Raw genomic sequence first — 27,108 nt, 5'->3', positions numbered from 1 at the left:
CAAGATCCGTATACCAAAACCTGTGAGACCATGCTGGAGCCACCAGCAGAAAAAATGAGCATTCCTTCAGAATCTTGCAGATTACTCTTGGAAGAAGAACTAGAGGCGGAAAGATATAGGCAGGATGATACTTCCAAGGAAGTGACAATGCATCCACTGCTTCCGCCTGAGGATCCCTGGATCTGGACAGATACCTGGGAAGTTTTTTGTTTAGATGAGAAGCCATCAGATCTATTTCTGGAAGTCCCCACAATTGAACAATCTGAAGAAACACCTCTGGGTGAAGAGACCACTCGCCCGGATGTAACGTTTGGCGACTGAGATAATCCGCTTTCCTATTGTCAATACCTGGGATATGAACTGCAGAGATTAGACAGGAGCTGGATTCTGCCCATACCAGTATTCGAGATACTTCTTTCATAGCCAGAGGACTGAGAGTCCCTCCTTGATGATTGATATATGCCACAGTTGTGACATTGTCTGTCTGAAAACAAATGAACGATTCTCTCTTTAGAAGAGGCCATGACTGAAGAGCTTCTGAAAATTGCACGGAGTTCCAAAATATTGATTGGTAATCTCACCTCCTGAGATTTCCCAAACCCCTTGTGCTGTCAGAAACCCCCATACAGCTCCCCAACCTGTCAGACTTGCATCTGTTGAGATCACAGTCCAGGTTGAAAGAAAAAAAGAAGCCCCCTGAACTAAACGATGGTGGTCTGTACCACGTCAGAGGGTGTCGAACAATCAGTTTTAAAGATATTAAATGAGATATCTTTGTATAATCCCGGCACCACTGGTTCAGCATACAGAGCTGAAGAGGTCGCATGTGAAAATGAGCAAAGGGGAACACGTCCAATGCAGCAGTCATAAGAACCTAGAATTTCCATGCATAAGGCTACCGAAGGGAATGATTGAGGCTGAAGGTTTCGATAAGCTGAAACCAATTTCAGACGTCCCCTGTCCAACAGAGACAGAGTCATGGACACTGAATCTATCCGGAAATCTAAAAAAGGTTACTCTTGTCTGAGGAATCAACAAACTTTTTGGTTAATTGATCCTCCAACCATGTTCTTGAAGAAACAACACTCATAAAAAGCTGGAAAGGATCTTTCCATTGAAAATGAGCAAAGGGAATTGAATCCAATGCTGTTAAAACTTCTATGCATATATAGCAACTGAAGGAAATAATAGAGACTAAAGGTACCCACAGACGGAACCCAATACAAATTGTCCCTTGTCTGATAGAGACAAAGATAGTGACATAAACCATCTGGAAACCTGAAAAAAGGTGACCCTTGCGTGAGGAATCAAGAGCTTTTGAAAAAAGATCCTCTAACTATGTCCTGAAGAGCAAGTGAAACATATGAGAATCCGCATCCTCAGGAAATAATCTGAATGAAAACAGAAAAATGAAGAATATGCATTTATTGTATCTAAAGAAAACAAAAAATGCTATCAATGACCACAAAAAGGCAGAATAGTTTGAATAAAACAACAAAACCCAGTTCCTAGAAAAGGAACTGGAATAAAAACCCCAGAAGATTCCAGGTCTGAGCAGCGCTTGAACCCCATGGGTACCCAGCCATGCTTCAACAGTATCCAAAATATATAGGACAGAAATACACTGAAAGAAAGTGTTAGCGTTACTGGAATAAAATCAAAGAAATTTGGACAAAATAGAACCAAATAAATTTCAAAGAAGTCTTAACCTGCCCCTTACCAACCAAGCTGGAATACGGCACGTGCATCGCAACATTAGGGAGCTAATTTCGAACCCCAATTAAAAACATGTTACTTGGGAAAGAACTCAGGATTTGTTCCTTAATAAGAACAACCAAACTAGTATAAGCTTAAAGTTTTAGTCTTAGAACTCAATCTTGAAGCCCATAGTAACAGTTAAGAATTGAATCCAATTATAATTGATTATCTTAGAACAAAAGAAATATGGATTTTCTTTTTTTCTTTTTTTTTTTTTTTTTAAATCACAGAATTCTTCTAGCTAAAATAGCTAAAGACATAGATTAACCCTCATTTGCGAATATATTCAATAAAATGAAGACACAAATGAAATCATTAGCATGATAGTCCAGTTTAAAGGACCAGTCAAAACAGAGGACTTGCAAAATGCAAAACAAGACAAATGCAACGGCACCTAGTCTAGTAAATGTTGTCCCTTAACAATGCTAAAATAAATCATGATCTGATACTTGATCTTAAAGTAAACAGAAAAAATGAAGCAATTGCAATATCACAGGACCAAGAAAAGTACCTGAAACTAAATAATTTTCCAAAAATAAGATACAACTATATAAAGGAAAATAAATACTATTTTGCTATAAAAAACAATAGCATAATTAGTAGGAGTAGAGATAGCTCCAATAAATTGGAGAACCCTCCAAATTGAATTTAACTGCTGACAAAGAATATAGTTTAAAAGTAAAAGAAAATTCTCAGCCTATTCCATTCCCTAGTATGGGGAATTGGAAAGAAAACCTCTGAAATCACAGAAGAATAAAAAGGCAGAAATAGTGTCAGCTAGTCTTAAAGAACTAGTTACCTTAATATCCAAAATAATCAACATCTCTTCAACAAAGAACAAATGTACTTTAATAATAAAAAAATTATATAAAAAAGTAGATTTGTTAGTGTCAATATCTGATGAAGAGAATTTCTGAAAGAGAAAAAAACATCATCAGAGAAGGATAAATCAGTATGTCGTTGGTCATTTGAAACTTCAATAATTAAAAAACAAGTGAAAAAGACCTAAAAATCATATTAGAAGGCACGAAGTCAGACATAGCCTTAATCAGAAAAAATATTTCTTATAAATCTTCTAAACATTTCTTGCACTTAAGAATGGAAATGTATAAAGCATAAATACTAATGGAATCCGCATGTAAAAGTATATCATAATAACTTATTACAAACCATAGCTAAAGATAAACATTTATAACATTTAAAATAAATGAACTTAGCTTTGGTAGAACTGAAACTCAGTTAAGCATTTTTCCAGAAGTGGCTTGTGACTCAGGGACAAACGGAGACATCTTGCAATATGTAATAGAAAAAACAACATATAAAACAAACGATCAAATTCCTTAAATGACAGTTTCAGGAATGGGAAAAAATGCCAGTGAACAAGCTTCTAGCAACCAGAAGCAATAAATAATGAGACTTAAATAATGTGGAGACAATAGTGACGCCCATATTTTTTAGCGCCAAAAAAGACGCCCACATTATTTGGCGCCTAAATGCTTTTGGCGCCAAAAATGACGCCACATCCGGAATGCCGACACTTTTGGCGCAAAAAACTTCAAAAAAATGACGCAACTTCCGGCGACACGTATGACGCCGGAAACAGAAAAAAAAATTTGCACCAAAAAAGTCTGCGCCAAGAATGACGCAATAAAATGAAGCATTTTCAGCCCCCGCGAGCCTAACAGCCCACAGGAAAAAGTCAAATTTTAAGGTAAGAAAAAAATTGATTTATTCATATGCATTATCCCAAATATGAAACTGACTGTCTGAAAATAAGGAACGTTGAACATCCTGAGTCAAGGCAAATAAATGTTTGAATACATATATTTAGAACTTTATATAAAAGTGCCCAACCATAGCTTAGAGTGTCACAGAAAATAAGACTTACTTACCCCAGGACACTCATCTACATGTTGTAGAAAGCCAAACCAGTACTGAAACGAGAATCAGTAGAGGTAATGGTATATATAAGAGTATATCGTCGATCTGAAAAGGGAGGTAAGAGATGAATCTCTACGACCGATAACAGAGAACCTATGAAATAGACCCCGTAGAAGGAGATCATTGAATTCAAATAGGCAATACTCTCCTCACATCTCTCTGACATTCACTGCACGCTGAGAGGAAAACCGGGCTCCAACCTGCTGCGGAGCGCATATCAACGTAGAATCTAGCACAAACTTACTTCACCACCTCCATAGGAGGCAAAGTTTGTAAAACTGATTTGTGGGTGTGGTGAGGGGTGTATTTATAGGCATTTTGAGGTTTGGGAAACTTTGCCCCTCCTGGTAGGAATGTATATCCCATACGTCACTAGCTCATGGACTCTTGCTAATTACATGAAAGAAAGAGCATATTTTAAAATATGTTTTTTTTATTTGGAATATGGATATTCCTATATATATATAAATATATATATTTAAAAAAAATAACTTGGAGAGATGTTTCCCTGTCAATCAACAGGGACAGATTCAACCAGAGAGAAATGGATACTTCTGTATCAGTTGTGCTAGTACACACATTTCCTGTTCATTTTGCGGCTTTTATATGTTTAGAACTGTCTTAGCTTTAGTATCAGTAATGCATTTAAATTAATTTATCTAACATAATTGAAACCTAAATTGACATAAAATACCTGAATACTGTTTTTCTAGGTCACACTTGATGCACTCTTTGGCTCCTCTGCCAGAATATGTATTTCTAGGGCAAATCTTGCAGATAGAGGACCCAGGTTCGTCACTGTATGTGCCAGGTTTGCAGGGAAAGCACTCCGATGTATATGCAACACCTGGAAGGGACACCCGGAGTTAGCCTGATGCATAGTCAACAAATACATTTACTGAATTCTACACCTATGTACAAATAGAATCCAGGATTTATATAAATTACATAAACAAAAATCTAACTGCATTAAAGGGACATTAAACACTTTAAGATGGTAATATAAAATGATAAATTGTATTTATATAAAAAAAAGTCATCAATATACTTTCAATATTTATTTTGTCCCCTTTTCCTGTAATTAAAATTCTGAAATTGTGAGCTTTACAGTTGCTGAGAGAAATGGAAGGGCAGAAAACAGTTATATTCCACTCAGCCATTGGCTGCACACTCTAGTGACCTATTTATAACTGTCTCTAATTGACCACAGCAGAGAAGGTAACCTAAGTTACAACATGGCAGCTCCCATTGTTTTATAGACACTAAAACTTTACACTTATTTTGTCAATATTTAAACAGCAAACGAAACTTTAAAAAATACTTCTACATGTTATTCTCAGACTAATCTTTTCTTTGAATGCATCATTCTATCTAGCATTTATTTAGTGTTTAATGTCCCTTTAATGAACAGCCTGCTGATATATAAGAGAGAGTCAAATAGAACACCTGATGATGTAATACTAATTACAACTCACAAATAGGTGATATTTTATGTAAGATCTATACAGTATCTTTAGATTGTGCATCTACAACTGATTGTGCTCAAGGGCAGGGCACTCCTCTCCTCTTACATAATGTCTCATTGTACATTTTTAATTGTATTATACCCTCACAATTGTATTGTACCTTTGTATAGCTCTGCGTTGTTGGCGCTTTAAAAATAAACAAGAAGAAGAATACAGGATGATTTATTGGTGCAAGCATTTTATGTTTGGTGCCTTTTTCTCTTTTGTTTTTATTTTTTGTTAAAGGGACAGTCAAGTCCAAAAAAAACTTTCATAATTTAAATAGGGCATGCCATTTTAAACAACTTCCCAATTTACTTTTTTTTTATCACCAATTTTGCTTTGTTCTCTTGGAAATCTTAGTTGAAAGCTAAACCTAAGAGGTCCATATGCTAATTTCTTAGACCTTGAAGACTGCCTCTAATCTAAATGCATGTTGACCATTAGAGGGCATTAGTTTATGTGTTTCATATAGAAAACATTGAGCTCATGCACATGAAGTGACCTAGGAGTGAGCACTGATTGGCTAAAATGCAAGTCTGTCAAAAGAACTGAAATAAAGGGGCAGTCAACAGAAGCTTAGATACAAGGTAATTACAGAGGTAAAACATTTATTATTGTAACTGTGTTGGTTATGCAAAATTGGGGAATGGGTAATAAAGGGATTATCTTTCTTTTTAAACAACAAAACTTCTGGTGTCGACTGTCCCTTTAAGGTGCAAGAACATGCATATATTGTCAAATGAACATGCATATATTGTCAAAATAAGTTAAAGTAATATTAAACCGTATGAGATTGTAATATAAAATGTTTCATTTTGTGAAGTTAAAAGCACTTTGCAATATACTTTGTATACCTTTCGCTGTAATTTAACTCTGAATATTGTTATTTATCTAAATTCCACTGAGTTTCTATAAAGTAATGGGTGTGGCCATGGTTTAGCGTAAGTTTTCCCTTATCTATTCTTACTGATGAGAACAATTAGGTAAATATATAAAATAGGCAATAAAATAAATTGTCAAAACAAAGTTGAGTGAAGCATAGGGTTATTCAAAAGGGTTTCCACACAGCCTTGTTTGCTCAAACAGAGATAAATAGAAAACTAGTTCATACATGGTGGCTCCCATTACTTTATAGAAACTAAAGTACTCTTATAGAAACTAAACCTTTACAGTTATATTTTTAATATTAAACAACTAATATAGGGCTAGATTAACCCCTTCACCCAAAAAGATATATATACGTCTTGCAGTACTTTGCCTATCGTACCGCAAGACTTATATATATGTCTTCCCTTCAGGAAGTTTGAGCACTCTCGGCTGTTAAGTTACCGCCGAGATCTGGAGCTCCTGAAGCTCCAGGCATCTGCTGCATATGAAGCCAGAGCGCGATCAATCCTCCGCCTCCATATTAGGGCAGACGCCTGTTCATTACAGACAGTGACACTGTGTGTGTGTCACCGTCTGTAACGATCTTTGCTGGTGCCGGCAGGAGGTGTGGGCGAGAAGCGGGTGGGCAGCCCAGCAGGGGAGGCGGGAAGGAGAGGGAGGGCCCCACACTACGGCAAACAATAAATAAAGGGACAGGGAGGGATGGGGCAGATACGCTACAGAAAAGGGGAACGGGGGGGCACTACGCTACAGAAATAAGGAAGAAATAATAAAAAAAAATTATAAAAAAAAGACAGCTGCCAGTACCTAACAGTTAGAGGGGGGAGGTTTAGAGAGCTGTTTGGGGGGGGGGGGGATCAAGGAGGTTTTGTGGTAAGGGGAAATTCTACACTGCAGAAAATATAAAAATATAAAATAATAATTTAAAACCCCTGTCCCTGTTCCGATTTTGGAACGGGACAAATTACTCCCATAGTAAAAATGTCTTTTACACAGCGTAAGAACGTCTCTCTTTTTATCTGGTCTGCAGATAATCTTGAAAGATGAAATCTCCCTCTTGGGAGAAAATCCTTGAATTCCAATTGATAACCGTGGGTCACTATTTCCAGCGCCCAGGGGTCCTGAACATCTCTTGCCCAAGCCTGGGCAAAGAAAGAAAGTCTGCCCCCTACTAGATCCGGTCCCGGATCGGGGGCCGCCCCTTCATGCTGTCTTAGTAGCAGCAGCGGGCTTCTTGGATTGTTTACCTTTATTCCAGTTCTGGTTGGGTCTCCAGACTGACTTAGATTGGGTAAAATTCCCTTCCCACTTTGTGGAGGAAGAGAAAGCAGAGGGTCCTCCTTTAAAATTGCGAAAGGAACGAAAATTATTTTGTTTACCCCTCATCTTAACAGACTTATCCTGAGGTAGGGCATGGCCTTTACCTCCTGTAATGTTATAAATGATTTCCTTCAATTCAGGCCAAAAAAGTCCGCGCCAAAAATGACGCAATAAAATGAAGCATTTTCAGCCCCCGCGAGCCTAACAGCCCACAGGGAAAAAGTCAAATTTTTGAGGTAAGAAAAAATATGATAATTAAAGCATAATCCCAAATATGAAACTGACTGTCTGAAAATAAGGAATGTTGAACATTCTGAGTCAAGGCAAATAAATGTTTGAATACATATATTTAGAACTTTATAAATAAAGTGCCCAACCATAGCTTAGAGTGTCACAGAAAATAAGACTTACTTACCCCAGGACACTCATCTACATGATTGTAGAAAGCCAAACCAGTACTGAAACGAGAATCAGTAGAGGAAATGGTAAATATAAGAGTATATCGTCGATCTGAAAAGGGAGGTAAGAGATGAATCTCTACGACCGATAACAGAGAACCTTATGAAATAGACCCCGTAGAAGGAGATCACTGCATTCAATAGGCAATACTCTCCTCACATCCCTCTGACATTCACTGCACGCTGAGAGGAAAACCGGGCTCCAACTTGCTGCGGAGCGCATATCAACGTAGAATCTAGCACAAACTTACTTCACCACCTCCCTTGGAGGCAAAGTTTGTAAAACTGATTTGTGGGTGTGGTGAGGGGTGTATTTATAGGCATTTTAAGGTTTGGGAAACTTTGCCCCTCCTGGTAGGAATGTATATCCCATACGTCACTAGCTCATGGACTCTTGTTAATTACATGAAAGAAAGGGTCTTACCTTTAAAGGGAATAGCTAAAAGCTTCGTTTTTGATGACACAACAGCAGACCAAGATTTGAGCCACAACGCTCTATGTGCTAGAATAGCAAATCCTGCATTTTTCGCCTCTAATTTTGCAATTTGAAAAGCGGCATCAGTAATAAAAGAATTGGCTAGCTTGAGAGCCTTAATTTTATCCAAAATGTCATCTAACGGGGTCTCAACCTTAAGAGACTCTTCCAGAGCCTCAAACCAAAAAGCTGCTGCAGTATTTACTGGAACAATGCAAGCCGTAGGTTGTAAAAGAAAACCCTGATTAATAAATAATTTCTTTAGAAGACCTTCTAATTTTTTATCCATAGGGTCTTTGAAAGCACAACTGTCCTCAATGGGTATAGTTGTACGCTTAGCCAGGGTAGATATCGCTCCCTCTACCTTAGGGACCCCGTTTGCCACGAGTCCCAAATGGTGTCTGATATGGGAAACATTTTCTTAAAATTAGGAGGGGGAGAAAACTGTATACCTGGTCTATCCCATTCCTTTTTTTATCATTTCCGAAAAATTCTTTTAGGAACCGGAAAAACATCAGTGTAAGTAGGCACCTCTAGATATTTGTCCATCTTACACAATTTCTCTGGTGGTATTACAATAGGGTCACAATCATCCAGAGTCGCTAAAACCTCCCGAACAGGCGGAGGTGTTCAAGCTTAAATTCAAAGGACATAATATCTGAATCTGTCTGAGGTAACACATTCCCTGAGTCTGAAATCTCTCCCTCAGACAGCAATTCCCTGACCCCCAACTCAGAACACTGTGAGGGTACATCGGAAATAGCTAATAAAGCATCAGAGGATTCAGTATTTACATTAATACCTGACCTACTGCGTTTACCCTGCAACACTGGTAATTTAGATAATACCTCTGTAAGGGTAGTTGACATAACTGCAGCCATCTCCTGCAGAGTAAAAGAATTAGACGCACTAGAAGTACTTGGCGTCGCTTGTGTGGGCGTTAAAGGTTGTGACACTTGGGGAGAATTGGATGGCATATCCTGATTCTCTTCAGACTGAGAATCATCCTTAGGCACACTTTCTTGACCTAAAATATGGTCTTTACAATGTAAGGCCCTTTCAGTACAATAGGTACACAATGTAAGAGGGGGTTCCACAATAGCTTCTAAACACATAGAACAATGAGATTCCTCAATGTCAGACATGTTGAACAGACTAGTAATAACCACAGAAGTCGTTAAAAACACTTTATTTATTGCTTTAAATAAATTTTGAAAAACTGCGCCTTTAAGAAATAAAAAGCGCACAATTTTTCCAAAACTGCTTCAAAAACGTTATTTTTCTTTGAAAATTAACTGAAACTTATTAATGGCTCCAAAAATTACTGCACCCCCGGAGTAAGGGGAGAAATAAACCTCTAAAGGTAACTTAAATCACAAAAACGTCAATTGTCACAAAAATACCCTCTGCCTACCTGCCCCCAGGGTACTTCAAAATGACTCGCCAACAATCCGGACCAGAAAATCACTGTCTAGGAGCAACCGGAGTCACTGCTTGCTGCTTCTCAGCCAGAAGGAAGTGCGAGCGAAACTGAGCCTCGCCCATCATGGCCGATGTTCGAGTAGGCCTCAAACAACCGCATGGAGAAGCGGTTTTAAATGCAAACTAAAGTGGAACATAAAAACCAACCCCCATCATATCCAGTATAATCACACCGGTTTATAAAGTGCCGAGTAACAAACCGATTAACAGTTTCTGCCTCTCCCAGTGTCAAACAAATGCCCATTATATGATTGCCAACAGAATAAAACATAGGTCTCCAGTAACACCTCTCAGATTATCAGGTCTACTGCTTACCCCATTCCCTTGCAGGGAAATAACTGCCAGCCAATTCTGATATATCAAGTCTCCTCAGAAATAAAGGGCTGCATATACCTCAATGCTGCTTGTAGCATGAAAACCGTTCTCCACACTGAAGATGTCTCTTGTGTTACCTTCAGAAGTCTTGTGGGAACCAACATCGATCTTAGTTACAGCTGCTAAGATCATCAACCTCAGGGCAGAAATCTTCTTCCATATCCCCCTGAGGGAAATAGTACTCACCGGTACCATTTAAAATAAAAAACTTCTTGATTGAAGAAATTAAGACTAACACCTCACTTTACCTCTTTCTAGTATAACACAGGCAAAGAGAATGACTGGAGGTGGAGGGGAATGGAGGAGCTATATATACAGCTCTGCTGTGGTGCTCTTTGCCACTTCCTGTTAGCAGGAGGATAATATCCCACAAGTAAGGATGAAATCTGTGGACTCGTTGTGTTTTGTAGAAGAAAAGGGGTTTATCGCGGGTGTTAGCGTGCATCGGGTTTTTCGCTCGTATTACAAGTTGAAAGTCAACACAATCGCTTGAGCGCAATTGAAGTTAATGCTCGTCAGGATAGCGCAACCTCAGAGCTCTGGTTAACGGTTTTGTGAAACAAAAAAGTTTCACAAAACACATGGAAAATACATTGAAAAGTACAGTTACACTCATAACAGCACTATCTGATAAAAACATATTTAAAAAGTTATAAGGGCTCAAAGATATGTTAAAAAAAAGGCTGCAAGTGGCTTTAACATAGAGATACATACATACATGTCTAAAGATCTGTGTATATATATATATATATATATATATATATATATATATATATATATATATATATATATATATATGTGTGTGTGTGTGTGTGTGAGTATTTATGTATTGATGTGTGTATATACAGACATAGATACACATATTATTATTATTATTATTATTATCGGTTATTTGTAGAGCGCCAACAGATTCCGCAGCGCTATAAACAAAGGGGGAGTACAACAAAACAATTATAGGGTAGAGGGCCCTGCCAAAAGTTGCACTGTTGTAGTCAGCTCTTAAGAAGGTAATCTATAAACAGCTGGAATTTTAGGCTTACATGCTAAGAGGGTTCAGGGGATTGCAGTGGAGGGGAGGAACTGGTATTAGGAAAGGTTATCGTAGGTTGTATGCGTCCCTGAACAGTAGAGTCTTTAGGGAGCACTTGAAGCTTTTAAAACTAGAAGAGAGTCTTGTGGAGCGAGGCAGAGAGTTCCACAAGATGGGAGCCAGTCTGGAGAAGTCCTGTAAACGGGAGTGTGATGAGGTGACAAGAGAGGAGGAGAGTAGGAGGTCATGAGTAGAGCGAAGGGGACGGGAGGGAGAGTATCTGGAGACAAGGTCTGAGATGTAGGGGGGAGCAGTGCAGTTGAGGGCTTTGTATGTAAGAGTGAGAGTTTTGCGTTTGATCCTAGAGGCAAGAGGAAGCCAGTGAAGGGATTGGCAGAGAGGCGCAGCAGATGAAGAGCGGCGTGTAAGGAAGATGAGTCTGGCAGAGGCATTCATTATGGATTGTAAAGGAGCTAGGCGGCAGGTGGGGAGGTCAGAGAGGACAGAGTTGCAGTAATCAAGGCGGGAAAGAATGAGAGAGTGGATTAAAATCTTAGTTGTGTCTTGTGTAAGGAAGTGTCTAATTTTAGAGATGTTTTTAAGGTGGAAGCGGCAGGCTGTAGCCAAGGACTGAATGTGAGGAGTGAAGGAAAGATCTGAGTCAAATGTCCCCCCGAGACATTGGGCATGCGGGGTAGGGGTAATGATGGAGTTGTCGACAGTTATAGAGATATTGGGGGTGGATATTTTGGAAGAAGGGGGGAAAATGAGGAGCTCAGTTTTGGAGAGATTTAGCTTGAGGTAGTGAGAGGACATCCAGGAAGAGATGTGAGAAAGACAGTTAGTGACACGGGTTAGCAAGGAAGGAGATAGGTCTGGTGCAGAGAAGTAGATTTGGGTGTCATCGGCATACAAATGATATTGGAAACCGTGGGACTTAATTAGGGAACCTAGTGATGACGTATAGATTAAGAAGAGAAGAGGACCGAGGACAGAGCCTTGCGGTACTCCGACAGAAAGTGGTGAAGGGGCAGAGGAGGCCCCAGAGAAGGCTACACTGAAGGTACGGTTTGACAGGTAGGAAGAGAGCCACGAAAGGGCTGTGTCACAGATGCCGAAGGATTGGAGGGTTTGGAGCAAAAGAGGGTGGTCGAAAGTGTCAAAGGCTGCGGACAGATCAAGGAGGATAAGCAGAGAGAAGTGGCCTTTTGATTTAGCTGTAAGTAGGTCGTTGGTGACCTTAACAATAGCTGTCTCTGTGGAGTGATAGGCACGAAATCCAGATTGCAGTGGGTCAAGAAGGGAGTTTAACGTAAGGAAATGGGATAGGCGTGCATATACTAGTTTTTCGAGAAGCTTTGAAGCAAGAGGGAGGAGGGAAATAGGGCGGTAGTTGGATGGGGAGGTAGGATCAAGGGAAGGTTTTTTGAGGATAGGTGTGACCAGTCCATGTTTCATCGATGAGGGAAATGTACCAGTGCTGAGGGAGAGGATGAAAACATAAATACATATGTACACACATAAGACAAATGTATAAGTGAATTTGAGCCCTTTTCAGTTAAGTAGATGAAAACGTGTAAAACATATTTATGCAATATTCATTTTTAATAAAGAGTTATACTGTAAATGTTTCACATTCCAATGTTCTGCACAGCAGAATATGTTCTATGTATTTATAAATATATATTTGTTCAAAAAGACATCAGATATATATAGAAAATATGTATTTATGAATAAACCAAACATATTCTGCTATATGAAGTGCATTAGAATGTGAAATATTCCTATTTTCATGTCGGGTTATCGCACAAGTAGGGTTTTTTCCACTTTTTTACTCCATTGACTTCTATGGGGGAATAGGTTATCGCGCACATGATATTCTAAGTTTTTATGCACATTGGGTTAGCGCAAGAGTGAAAGCAGTTTACTTTGAACTTGTAGTACGAGACCTACCGGACGGGAGCAACATGCGTAGTTATTGCTCAAGGTGGAGCATTAAATGCCTCTCCACTTGTGATCTGGCACATAATCAGTAAAAATACATCTACATATTGTTCTAAGACTAATCTTTGCTTTGAATATATCACTATGTCTTGCATGTATTTTCTGTTTACTATCCTACTGAGCTATCCTTTCTAAAATCAGACTGACTGGTAGACAATAGCGGTAGTTTTCCCCCTCTGCAATTTATATTAGAAAACCTTGGTATAGAATCTTAAATAAGGTATAGAATACTAAATTTTGGTATTTTGGGTAGGTGCGTTGATACAGATATAGAACCAAAAAGTGTCTACAAAATAAAGAAAAGAATGCATGCTTTATAGTATTGAAAAGTCCCACAAAAAAGGCAAATTTTTAGAATTCTCACAAAAGTGTTTGCCAGTTTTAAAAATTTCTACAAACTAATAGAGCTTTCTGAAGGTGTGTGGCCTGCTCAAAAAATGTGATTTGTGCGGGTAACTCACAGAAGAAGCAACCAAAATGGGGCCCGATCCGATATGCAGCGTCGCCCGCAAAAGCCGGCGATGCCAAATTTTGCATGGGTTTGGTATCCTATATACGGCGTAACCTAGAAGTTACGCTCGTATATTTCTGCCTGCGGCCGTAGTTTTTTGGCCCATAGAAAGGTATACCAAACCCGTCCAGTTTGGTATCCAATATACAGCGTAAGGACTTACGTGGTGAAAATGGAGAAATCTTACTCCATTTTCACCTCGCCACAAAATGCAGGCGTAGTAAGCCTTACGCTGAGTATTGGAGCCCCGTAACTCCCTAAACTACCTGCAAAATAAAGCCTAACACCTAACGCATGCGCAGTGTCTATCTACCTGTCAACCGCAATCCCTAATAAAGTGCTTAACCCCTAAATCGCCGCTCCCGGACCCCGCCGCCACCTACATTAAATGTCTAACCCCCTAATGTGATCCACCTACACTGCCGCCACCTACATTAAAATTATTAACCCCTAATGTGAACCCCCTACACCGCCGCCACCTACATTAAAATTATTAACCCCTAATGTAATCCCCCTACATCGCTGCCACCTATATTAAGATTATTACCCCCTAATGTGAGCCCCCTACCCCGCCGCCACTTATTTTAACTACATTACCCCCTAATCTAATCCCCCTACATCGCCGCAACCTATATTAAAATGATTAACCCCTAATCTAATCCCCTTACACCACTGCCACCTATATTTAAATGATTAACCTCTAATCTAATCCCCCTACACTGCCGCCACCTATAATAAATGTATTACCACCTAAAATACTAAAGTTTCCCTACACTGCATTTCCCCAAAGTAATCAGCTTTATTACCAGCCCTTAAAAGGGCCTTTTGCGGGGCATTGCCCCAAAGTAATCAGCTCTTTTACCTGTAATCTGACCCCCGTACACTGCCGTCACCTATATTAAATATATTAACCCCTTATCTAATCCCCCTACACCGCCGCCACCTATATTAACTATATTAACCCTAATTATATTAGGGTTAATATAGTTATTATATTATATATATTATTAATATAGTTAATACTTAATATAGTTATTATATTATATATATATATATATATATATATATATATATATATATATATATATTAACCCTATCTAACCCTAACACCCCTAACTTAATTATTATTGCAATAAATCTAAATAATATTAATATTGTTAACTAAAATATTCCTATTTAAAACTAAATACTTAGCTATAATATAAACCCTAAGATAGCTACAATATAATGAATAATTACATTGTAGCTATTTTAAGGTTTATATTTATTTTACAGGTAGCTTGGTATTTATTTTAACTAGGTACAATAGCTATTAAATAGTTAATAACTATTTAATAGCTACCTAGTTAAAATAATTACCAATTTACCTGTAAAATAAATCCTAACCTAAGTTACAAATACACCTACACTATCAATAAATTAAATAAACTACAATTATCTAAATTAAAATATAATTAAATACACTAAACTAAATTACAAAAAAACACAAACACTAAATTACAAAAAAAAAAAAAAAAAAAAAAAAAGAAGATTACAAGAATTTTAAGCTAATTACACCTAATCTAAGCCCCTAATAAAATAACAAAGCCCACAAAATAAAAAAATGTCCCTACCCTAAACTAAATTACAAAAAGTAATCAGCTCTATTACCAGCCTTAAAAGGGCCTTTTGTGGGGCATTGCCCCAAAGTAATCAGCTCTTTTACCTGATTACAACCCACCACCCACACACCCAGCCGGCACGGAGCGGAGGAGTTGAAGACCGATGACCTCGGAGCTGAAGACCCTCGACTCTGGAACTGAAGACTGGCCACGCTGGAACTGAAGATCGGCGACGCTGGAACTGAAGACCGGAGCGTGGAGGATCTTCTTCATACGATCGCCGCCGTACACTGAATAGGAATTCAAGGTACGCGATTAAAAATGGTGTCCCTTGAATTCCTATTGGCTGATTTGAGCCTTCAAATTTAAATCAGCCAATCGGATGAGAGCTACTTTAATTCTATTAGCTGATTTGAATAGCCAATAGAATAAGAGCTACTTCTATTAATAATTTTATTGGCTATTCAAATCAGCCAATAGAATTAAAGTAGCTCTCATTCGATTGACTGATTTGAATTTGAAGGCTCAAATCAGCCAATAGGAATTCAAGGGACGCCATTTTTTAATCGCGTACCTTGAATTCCTATTCAGTGTACGGCGGCAATCGTATGAAGAGGATCCTCCACGCTCCATGGCTCCGGTCTTCAGTTCCAGCGTCGCCGATCTTCAGTTCCTGCATTGCCGGTCTTCAGTTCCAGAAAGGACGGTCTTCAGCTCTGCGGTCATCGGTCTTCAACTCCTCCGCTCCGTGCCGGCTGGTTCCTGGAAGAAGAAGAGGTCGCCCGCCTGGAACAGGACCTTTTCCTCCAGTCTTCAGGACAGGTAAGGACCACTTGGGGGTTAGACTTAGGTTTCTTTAAGGGGGGATAGGGTGGGTTTTAGAGTAGGGGTGTGTGGGTGGTGGGTTGTAATGGGGGGGGTTGTTCTTTTTTTCCACAGGTAAAAGAGCTGATTACTTTGGGGCAATGCCCCACAAAAGCCCCTTTTAAGGGCTGGTAATAGAGCTGATTACTTTTTGTAATTTAGTTTAGGGTAGGGACATTTTTTTTATTGTGGGGGGCTTTGTTATTTTATTAGGGGGCTTAGATTAGGTGTAGCTATCTTAGGGTTTATTTTATAGGTAAGTATTTAGTTTTAAATAGGAATATTTTAGTTAATAATATTAATATTATTTAGATTTATTGCAATAATAATTAAGTTAGGGGTGTTAGGGTTAGATAGGGTTAATATAGTTAATATATATAATATAATAACTATATTAACTATATTATGATTATGTGATTAAAAATAGGGGCACTTTAATTCATCAAAATTTACATTTCACTCGTGGAAAAATTTTTTACCTTTTAAACTTGACAGCAGCTCCAGCTTCCTCCGGTCGTCGCAAGCCATTTCTGATGTCAGAAATGATGGATAGGTCATCCTCCAATCACGGCTTCCCCCAGGGGAATCAGTGTCTGATTCAACGCCGTGATTGGAGGAAGCCGGATTCCTCATTTTAGAGGCAGGAAGAGGATTTGCAACGGGTGGAGGAAGATGGAGCTGCTGAGAAGATTAAAAGGTAAGTTTTTTTTCCCCCAACAAGAGTGAAATGTAAATTTTGATGAATTAAAGTGTCCCTGTGTTTAATTGAATTTTTAAAAACCGGGCACTTTAGCATCAAAATTTACATTCACTTTATAGCGAACACACAGTCCCCATAGACCGCAATGTAATGCAATTTTTTCTAACACCCCACACCAGCCACTTTTAACCCCTATATAGTTTCTTTTTGCAGTTATTTTATTAAAAAATAAAGATGCTACAATCTTTATTTTTACTTTGTTTGTTCCTCAGCTTCAAAAATGAAACGCTTGCTCATTGGTGTGTGTCCTCAAATAGAGATTTGGGAATCATCCTTAGCAGCCAGTAGGGAAGTCTGCACCTAGTAATGAGTTCTGCACAAACATGCACTTCTGCTTTAAAGGGACAGTCAACACCAGAATTTGTGTTGTTTTAAAAAAGATAGATAAGTGGTCGGAATGGAGGCGAGAGACGGGGAGGCATCGACTATAAACATAACCCAACTCATCCTTCCCTTCTTGTTTCCCCTTTTTTTTATATATATATATATATATATATATATATATATATATATATATATATATATATATATATATATATATTCTATTTATTTTTTCTCTCAAACCAACCCACGAGACTGGGGCAACAAGGGGGGGGCGGCTAGGGGAGGAGGAAGGGGAAATGGATTAAGGAAGGAAAAGGAGGTTTAACAATAATCAAATGTGTTAACAAGTGTAATTAATGCAGCATGGTGATACGAGGTATTATTTATCCAAAGTAGCACGCCAACCTAATTTTCTTTTTTCTATGATGTAATAGACTTAATTGATCTATATCAAGAATGTCATTGCCATGTCTTCGGTTCAATGTTTTCTCTTTATTTTTTGCCTTGTATATGTACCACTTATTGTACTAAACCTCAATAAAAAAGATAGATAATCCCTTTATTACCCATTCCCCAGTTTTGCATAACCAACACAGTTATATTAATACACTTTTTACCTCTGTGATTAACTTGTATCTAAGCATCTTCTGACAGCCCCCTGATCACGACTTTGTATTTATTATCTGTTGACTTTCATTTTAGCCAATTAGTGCAGTGTCTGCCACAAGCCACGGGAGTGATCACATATGGTTATCTATATGGTTTACATGAACTAGCTCTCCCCTGTTGTGAAAAGCAAATAAAAAAGAGGCAGCCTTTAAGGTCTAAGAAATTAGCATATGAGCCTACCTAGGCTTAGCTTTCAACTAAGAATACCAAGAGAACAAAGCAAAATTGGTGATAAAAGTAAATTGGAAAGTTGTTTAAAATTACATGCCCTATTTGAAACATGAACGTTTTTTTTTTTTACTTGACTGTCCCTTAAACTTTGCTCAAGCTTTATGCTTTTTTATATGCATGGTATATTCAATATATACCCTTTTGAAAATTTCTAAAGGAAAATAATAAAAAAAAAAAAAAGAAAAGAAAGAGAATAAGAAAATAAATAATGTTGGAGGTTCATATCATCACCTTCTATAGTAATGTTCTTTATCATGACGGGCTTTACCACCTTTGAACCCATTAAGATACCAGTTGTTCTCCAATACAGAATGTTAGTGCCAGACTTTAGTGGTACCTGTATAAAAATAAAATAATATAGTATATATTCACTTAAATATCATGGTAATTCTAATAGACAATATCTCAATAATCTATCATATAAATAGATTTGTATGACCTATTTACTGATATTGATTAGGTTTTTTATCATAAAGATGCTGTTTTAAGTAGAAATGATAAATAAAAAGATTATGTGATATATAATTACTGTATGAGGTGTCCAGTCACCGTTCTCTGATAACGTAACCCATTTTTCTGATGAGGAACTCATTTCTTGACACTGGTCATTCTGAATCTAAAAACAGTTAAACACAAACATCAGTATCTGCAAGAAGCTAAAACTAAAAACACCCTACATAGGAAAAGAAAAAGAAACAACTTAAAATGAATGTTTAAGGGATATTAAACTAAAAAACATTGTGTGTCATAACATTTTAATTAGGTAGGCATCATTTTAAAACTTTGCAATGTACTTTTATTATTTATTTTGCTACCGTTTCCTGTAATTTATATCACTTGCCCACCCAGAGAGACTGGAGTGCATTCTCTGGAGTGGAGAACCCTGACATTCCTACATGCTACACAGTGATTGGTTGATAGGTGCATGAGCTCATTTATATCTATCCCTTATTGATCACAGCAACAGAAAAAAGATAAATAACATTCTACTGGCTTTTCAATTGGTGTATCCTGGACCTGCATAACAATGCACTCTTTACTAGCAAAATTACATTTTTAAATGTTTTTAAAATAAATATTTTGCATACAGGTATTTTATTATTTTGATAACTATCTGTAATGCATAAATAAAAAAAACTGTAATGAACACCCCTTTTAATTAAACATTTAGTTCTACATAAAAACTAAAAACTAGTAAAAAAAACAACTTTGCAATGTACTTTAATTAAAGGGTCACAGGACTATAAAATAAGCTTCCCCTTAATGTGTTCCAAATGTCTTGTTATACCTACTACAGAGTATTAAACATAAGGAAAATTGTTTATTCGTGTGTATTTTTGGATTATTTTCCTTGTTTTCCTGTACGTGCCCATAACAATGGTGTGAGCTTGCAAGTAAAGTAGGGCTGCTAATATGTTAGATATTGAAATGCTAATTATAAATAGGGACTTGAATGAGCACAACCAGCTATTTCAGATACAAAATCTCTCTTTCCATCCTACCCCACCCCCATTGAGAGATTGATCAGGGCTATTGTCTCCTGTTTATATAGCTTTTCTACAGATAAAACATTTGATATTTATATTTTCAGTATAGGTGTGTCTAAAACAGGCAAAAGTAGATATTTCAAATACAAAATAAAAGTAAAAGAAATGTTTGCAAACAAATTAATACAATCCATCAGATAGGTGTATGTATGAATATATATATATATATATATATATATATATATATATATATATATATATATATACACACATATACACACACACACATATACATACATATACACACACACACATACATTGGAAAGCATGAAAAAAAACATGTATGCAATATTCATATTTAATAAAGTGTTTAACTATGTATGTACTGTAAATATTTCACAATCCAATGTTCTTCACATAGGGGAATATGTTGTAAATATAGATATTCCTATTTATATATCTGTATATACCTATATATAAAATATTTATTATTTTATGTGAAGAACATTGCTATGTGGAATATTTATATTTCATGGCAGTGTAGCGCACGTAAATAAACGTGATTGGGTTTGTGCGTGATTATATTTATTATTTCGTGCTTCATGGAACTCGTTTGCAACAATCGAAGTTCAGCTTTTTGCATGCGTAGGGTTAGTGCTCGTGTGCAAACTTTTTAGTTTCAAATTTGTAATATGCATGCTACCCGACGTGCACAAAAAGCTTGCTCCTAGTAAAGTTAACACATGAGCAGGGGCGCTAATTTGCACTCCACTTATAATCGAGCCCATAGAGAGAGAGAGAAGCGCTAAACCAGGAACGATCAACAGGTCATGACTTGTTCTTTGGCTGGTAGCACCTAGGAACAGCCTCTTTTAGCCCAAGTGTGCTTTTCACAGAGAAGAACTTTCCTGAAGTATATCTGTCTAATCCCACCTAAAACAGACAATCCAGCCCGAAATACCAGGCAATCCTCCTCTGAACAAGAGAAATTTAAAAAGATTGGTATAAAAATAAATGTTTTTAAAGGATTGCAAGCAGTCATTATGTTAACACAATGTGCAAGTTTCATGTCCAGACACAAAATCTCTCAACGGCTCTTTAGAATGCTTATTGTATTCCCTTTGCTGTGGCCTATTATGGATAGAATATTTACAGACACAAATAAACTCACTATGTAGCACATTGCAGGGTCAAAGCATTAAAGCCAGCAGGACATATTCCACCTCTCTGGGTGTAGTAAAACAAAAAACAAAAAAAAGACTACCTAGATTTTTTTTTTTATACACAAATATTTTATAAGAAATTCATTTTTGAATTTAATATCCTTTTAAAGCCAGGTTACCAACACTACAACTTGTGGGCCACATCTACCATTTCTACCCTTTCAAGGGAAGAACTGACAAACACTGTTTTCTGTGATAAATTGAATGTTTGCCTTATTTACATCACACCAAAAATAATGAAGAGACAAGTGCGAGAGTACCAATGCTCTAGATACCTACAGATGTATATGTACAACAGGCTGAGAAACAAGGTTATACTACATGGATGATGGTAAATGCTTCATAAAGGGACAGAGCTTCTGCAAAATACCAGTGATTATAGCACAGTGAGACGGTCACATATAGCTGTCACTGGATTAGAACTACTAGATACATATAAATACAGGTAGCCCTCATTTGAAAGCTTGCATTGTGCGGCTGTTTTAGAGTCTCAGGTTTTGGAAAGGACCTTGACGTGGTACCTGAGCTTGTCCCATTTGGCCAGATGCGGTGACTAACCTTTCCATTTTTGCTTTTAAATCTTAGCTGAGAGCTTGTAAGTGAGTGCTGGGTTTTCTCTGTGTGATATATATATATATATACACACACATCTTTAGACATGAATATATGTATCTCTATGTTAAATCCCTTTGCAGCCTTTTTTTTCTAACACCTGAGACTTCATATTTTTGAGCCCTTATAACTTTTTTGTGCAATATTTTTTTGTGAATAATTTTTATTAGATGGTGTGATTATGAGTGTAACTGTACTCTGTAATCTATTTGTGGAGGTTAGCAACATATTGTTATCATTTTGATAAAGTGTCAAATTATTTTAGATAATGCGAAGAGAACAAACATCTGAAAATAGAAGCTTCTTACAAAGAACTCGAAAAAGATGTTGTTATCAAGATACTGATACTCAAATGAGACGGAGCCAGCTTTCTTCAAATGAACAGCATAGATTAGGGACACTGTGCAGTCATCTCGGTTTGACTCAATGTAGTTTCCCCGAGGAATCCATGATGAGCTGAGGAAAGATAAGAAGACTTGTTACAGTATTAAAGGACCATTAAAGGGACATTATACACTCATTTTTTCTTTGCATAAATATTTTGTATATGATCTATTTATATAACCCATAAAGTTGTTTTTTTTAGATAAATGTAGTCTTGCTTTTTTTTAAATAACATTGCTCTGATTTTCAGACTCCTAAACAAGCCCCAAAGTTTTATTTGAATACCGTCAGCTACCTTCTCCAGCTTGCTCCTGTTTGTGTAAAGGATCTTTTCATATGCAAAAGAAGGGGGGGGGTGTCTTATTTCCCACTTGGGCAGTGGGCTTTCCAGCTACCTTTTCAACAGAGCTAAACTGACAGCTTCTAAGTAAGTTTTTAAACAGTTTTATACTGGATTTTTATATCAGTATCTGCGCATCTTATTCTTTATAGTAGTGTCTATTACATGCAGTTATATGAAAATGAATGTATACTGTCCCTTTAACTACACAAGAATTGCATTATCAAAAGTGCATAATAAAAAGTCAATAACAGATATATAAATAAATAAATAAATATATATATATATATATATATATATATATATACACACAGGTGGCCCTCGTTTTACAACGGTTCAATTTACACTGTTTCAGAATAACAACCTTTTTTCCAGTCATGTGACTGCTATTGAAAAGCATTGAGAAGCAGTGCACTTATTAAAATAGCCAGTAGGTGGAGCTGTCCGCTTGTGTTGCAGCAAAGCCAAGCAAGATGAAATGAATCAGTTTAACCAGACCTGAGCTATCGAGCAGATTTCAAAGGAACAAGATCTTCCTGCCTATAAATCAGTACAGATTGGAATGCATAGAAAGAACTGTTTGTAGAAAAATGCAAGTGAAGTCTGTGTTGTGTGATTATTTTATTAGGTTTATAATGCTGTTTAGCAAATGTTTTTTTCATTTAACTTAGGTTAATTGTATATTCTGTGTTGTGTGATTATTTTATTAGGTTTATAATGCTGTTTAGCATTTAAAGTCTTCATTTCAAAGCTTTAAAAATAATGTATTAAGTGTTACTTATGACAATGGGAAGTAACTCCCTCACTTCCCATTGACTTACATTATAAACTGGGTTTCAATTTACAACGGTTTCGATTTACAACCATTCCTTCTGGAACCTAACCCCGGCGTAAACTGAGGGCTATCTGTGTGTATATATATATATATATATATATATATATATATATATATATATATATATATATATATATATATATATATATATATATATATATACATACACACACACAAATACTTCAGAAGGTGTACTTACAAAATGACTGGGCATAATCTGATAACAGAAGAATTTTCGAAAGTCTCTTAAAATTGCATATATATATATACACACACACATATACACATACATATATACACATACACACGCACACATATACACATACATATCCATTTAGACATATATATGTATGTATCTCTATGTTAAAGCCCTTTCCCTGCCTTTTTTTTCCTAAAACATGAGACCTGATATCTTTGAGTCCTTATAACTTTTAAAAATATTTTTTATTGGATGGTGTTATTATGAGTGTACCAGTACTTTGCAGTGTATTTTTGATGTGTTTTGTGACACTTTTTTGTTTTGCAAAACAAAGCTCTGTGGACGTGGTAATTATTCTAGCCTAATTCACGATTGCGCTTACTTGATCACGTTTACTTTCAAGTCTTAATACAAGCGGAAAACAGACGCACAAAAATACACGTGATAGACCCCTTATCGGTCGCACGTAACTGTTAGCGATTCACTCGTAATCTGGCCCAAAATGTCTTTTTCTAATTAGTATAATTTGCAATGCACTTTCATTAATTATTTTGCCAGCTTTTAATGTTTATTAAAGGGTCATTATAACATGTTGTGTATCGTTAGAGCATGTAATTTTATCACTATCTACCCTGCAAATCTATGTGTTTAACCACCGCAAAGGGGTTAAACACATAGATAAAGTACAGCTCTGGAGCTGCCGACCACTGCTGGTCCGGAAATGAAACTGCCACTGACACAATCAGCAGCACTAGTCTCATGACCCAGCAACCATTTCCATTTAGGACGAACATTTCTTTGGGGCGGTATTTTATATGTGCTTAACACATTTGCAATGGTCAATAGATTTGCAGGGTTAATAGTGATCTAATAGCATGCTCTAACAATGAGCGTATGCAATTTTTGAGAATTGTAGTGTTTCAATTCCCTTCAGACCGGTTGGAGTGCATTCTATGTAATGCAGAACCTTGACATTGCTACTTGCTGTTGCTGCACAGTGATTGGCTACAATAGAGGAAGTAAAATAAAAATGTCAGGGGCTTTCAAGGGGTGTGTCAGAGACCTGCAAAACAGTGCATATTTTACTAACACATTGAAAGCTTCCATTGCTTTAAGTTTATGTTTATTTGCATGCAGATATTTTTAGAATGCGTCTTTAATTTCCATTAAACTCCAATATTTTTGTCACACCTATAACTGTGCAGATATTCTACATGCTAAATGTTTTTGTGCATGTCACTATAGCCATTGACAGCATTCTGTACTGGTTGGCAACGTGTACTTGAATAATGGAATTGGGATACAATCTTTTAAAAGGGACAGTATAAACCAATTTGTATTTAACTGCATGCAATAGAAACTACTATAAATAAGAATATGCACAGATACTGATCTAAACATCCAGTGTAAAACCTTTTAAAAACTTACTTAGAAGCTCACAGTTTAGCACTGTTGATTGAGGTTAAGCTGAGACACCCACTGAAAGGGGCTGGGAAAGCAAAAACAGGCCACCACTCCCCCCTCCCTGGCATATGATAAGTACCATTACACAGCCATGAGTCTGTAGACATCAGTATACATCCAAAACAATGTTATTTAAAAATAAGCAATACAATACATTGTTGCAAAAACACTCCCAGATGGGCTATATACAGTAAATGGATCATCTACAAAACATTTATACAAAGAAAAATCTAGTGTACAATGTCCCTTTCAATTCTATGTTTCTGCCAAAGAATCATAAATGGGTATGTTTGTACATAAATAATTATAAGATTTCTTAAACATACATTTCTGATAAGGAGCCACACCTTGATACAAATACATTTTACAGTAATATATATATATATATATATATATATATATGTGTGTGTGTTATAGTAGCTGTTGCCCGCGACTTCACTCGCGTGGATTTTATGATTTGTAAAAAAAAATAGCGAAAAACCAGACCACTAGCAACGACGTGCTCTCACGTGTGTGCCAGTTCGGGTAGCACACTGGCAGATATAAACTTCTTAAGTTTTCAATAATTATCTGTGTTTCTCATAATCTAAATACCAATTTTTATGCCTGTAACATCTTTTGTTTTTGAGATATAGGTATACCCCCCCCCCCCCTTTGATCCCACTTAAGTGGATTTCGGGAAATGGATAAAGCATGTGTTTCTTTATTTTTGGAGGAGAATCTAAATACCAATTTTCACGTCTGTTTTTGAGCTATAGGTATCCTCATAAATCAGCCCCCCCCCCCCCTTTTGATCCCCCTTAAGTGAATTTTGGGGAAATGGTAAAATACTTGTTTCTTTATTTTTCAAGCAGAATCTAAATACCAATTTTCAAGTCTGTATCATCGTTGGTTTTTGAGATATAGGTATCCCCATAAATCAGCCCCCCTTTTGACCCCCCTTAAGTGGATTTTGGGGAAATGGTAAAACATGTGTTTCTTTATTTTTCAAGGAGAATCTAAATACCAATTTTCTCGTCTGTAACATTGTCGGTTTTTGACATATAGGTATCCTTTATAAATCAGCCTCCCTCTTTTGACCTCCCTTAAGTGGTTTTTGGGGAAATAATAAAACATGCGTTTCTTTATTTTTAAGGAGAATCTAAATACCAGTTTTCACGTCGGTAACATCGTCGGTTTTTGAGATATAGGTATCCTCATAAATCACCTCCCCTTTTGACCCCCCTTAAATGAATTTTGGGGAAATGGAAAAATATGTGTTTCTTCATTTTTAAGTCTGTATCATCGTCGGATTTTGAGATATAGGTATCCCCATAAATAAGCCCCCTTTTGACTCCCCTTAAGTGGATTTTGGGGAAATGGTAAAACATGTGTTTCTTTATTTTTCTAGCAGAATCTAAATACCAATTTTCAAGTCTCTATCATCGTCGGTTTTTGAGATATAGGTATCCACATAAATCAGCACCCCTTTTGACCCCCCTTAAGTGGATTTTAGGGAAATGTTAAAATACGTGTTTCTTTATTTTTCAAGGAGAATCTAAATACCAATTTTCACGTCTGTAACATCGTCGGTTTTTGAGATGTAGGTATCCTTTATAAATCAGCCCCCCTCTTTTTACCTCCCTTAAGTGGATTTTGTGGAAATAGTAAAACACATGTTTCTTTATTTTTCAAGGATAATCTAAATACCAATTGTTACATCTGTAACATCGTCGGTTTTTGAGATATAGGTATCCTCATATGTTGCCCCCCTCTTTTGACCCCCCCTTAAGTGGATTTGGGGGAAATGGTAAAACATATGTTTCTTTATTTTTGTAGCAGAATCTAAATACCAATTTTCAAGTCTCTATCATCGTCGGTTTTTGAGATTTAGGTATCCCCATAAATCAACCCCCCTTTTGACCCCCCTTAAGTGGATTTTGGGGAAATGGTAAAACACGTGTTTCTTTATTCTTCAAGGAGAATCTAAATACCAATTTTCACGTCTGTAACATCGTCGGTTTTTGAGATATAGTTATCCTCATAAGTAGGCCCCCCTCTTTTGGTCCCCCCTTAAGTGGATTTTGGGAAAATGGTAAAACACGTGTTTCTTTATTTTTAAAGGAGAATCTGAATACCAGTTTTCACGTCTGTAACATCGTCGATTTTTGAGATATAGGCATCCCCTTAAATCAGCCCCCCTTCTTTTGACTCCCTTAATTGGATTTTGGGGAAATGGTAAAACGTGTGTTTCTTTATTTTTCAAGCAGAATCTGATATAAAAATAACAAGAGTATTGCATTGAGCAATGATACTTTTTTATTGGACTAACTATACATTTATAAGTTGACAAGCTTTCGGAAGAGTTCCTTCCTTTATCAAGGAA

General features: G+C 36.9%; 1 protein-coding gene across 1 annotated transcript in view; it reads right to left on the bottom strand.

The window, feature by feature from the left end:
- Positions 1 to 27,108, bottom strand: part of ELAPOR2 (endosome-lysosome associated apoptosis and autophagy regulator family member 2) — a 220,486-nt gene that overhangs the window by 93,560 nt on the left and 99,818 nt on the right. Inside the window, exons 4-7 of the mRNA XM_053716505.1 lie at positions 21,830 to 21,977; positions 18,729 to 18,815; positions 18,431 to 18,536; positions 4,394 to 4,546 (exon numbers count right to left, since the gene is read on the bottom strand). Of these exons, the coding sequence (XP_053572480.1) occupies positions 4,394 to 4,546; positions 18,431 to 18,536; positions 18,729 to 18,815; positions 21,830 to 21,977 (494 nt within the window). The remainder of the gene's footprint in view (positions 1 to 4,393; positions 4,547 to 18,430; positions 18,537 to 18,728; positions 18,816 to 21,829; positions 21,978 to 27,108) is intronic.

This window comes from Bombina bombina, chromosome 6 (assembly GCF_027579735.1).
Source record: "Bombina bombina isolate aBomBom1 chromosome 6, aBomBom1.pri, whole genome shotgun sequence".
NCBI classification, from domain to species: domain Eukaryota; kingdom Metazoa; phylum Chordata; class Amphibia; order Anura; family Bombinatoridae; genus Bombina; species Bombina bombina.
The sequence above is the reverse complement of the archived record's forward strand: the minus strand, read 5'-3'. Positions and strand labels throughout refer to the sequence as shown.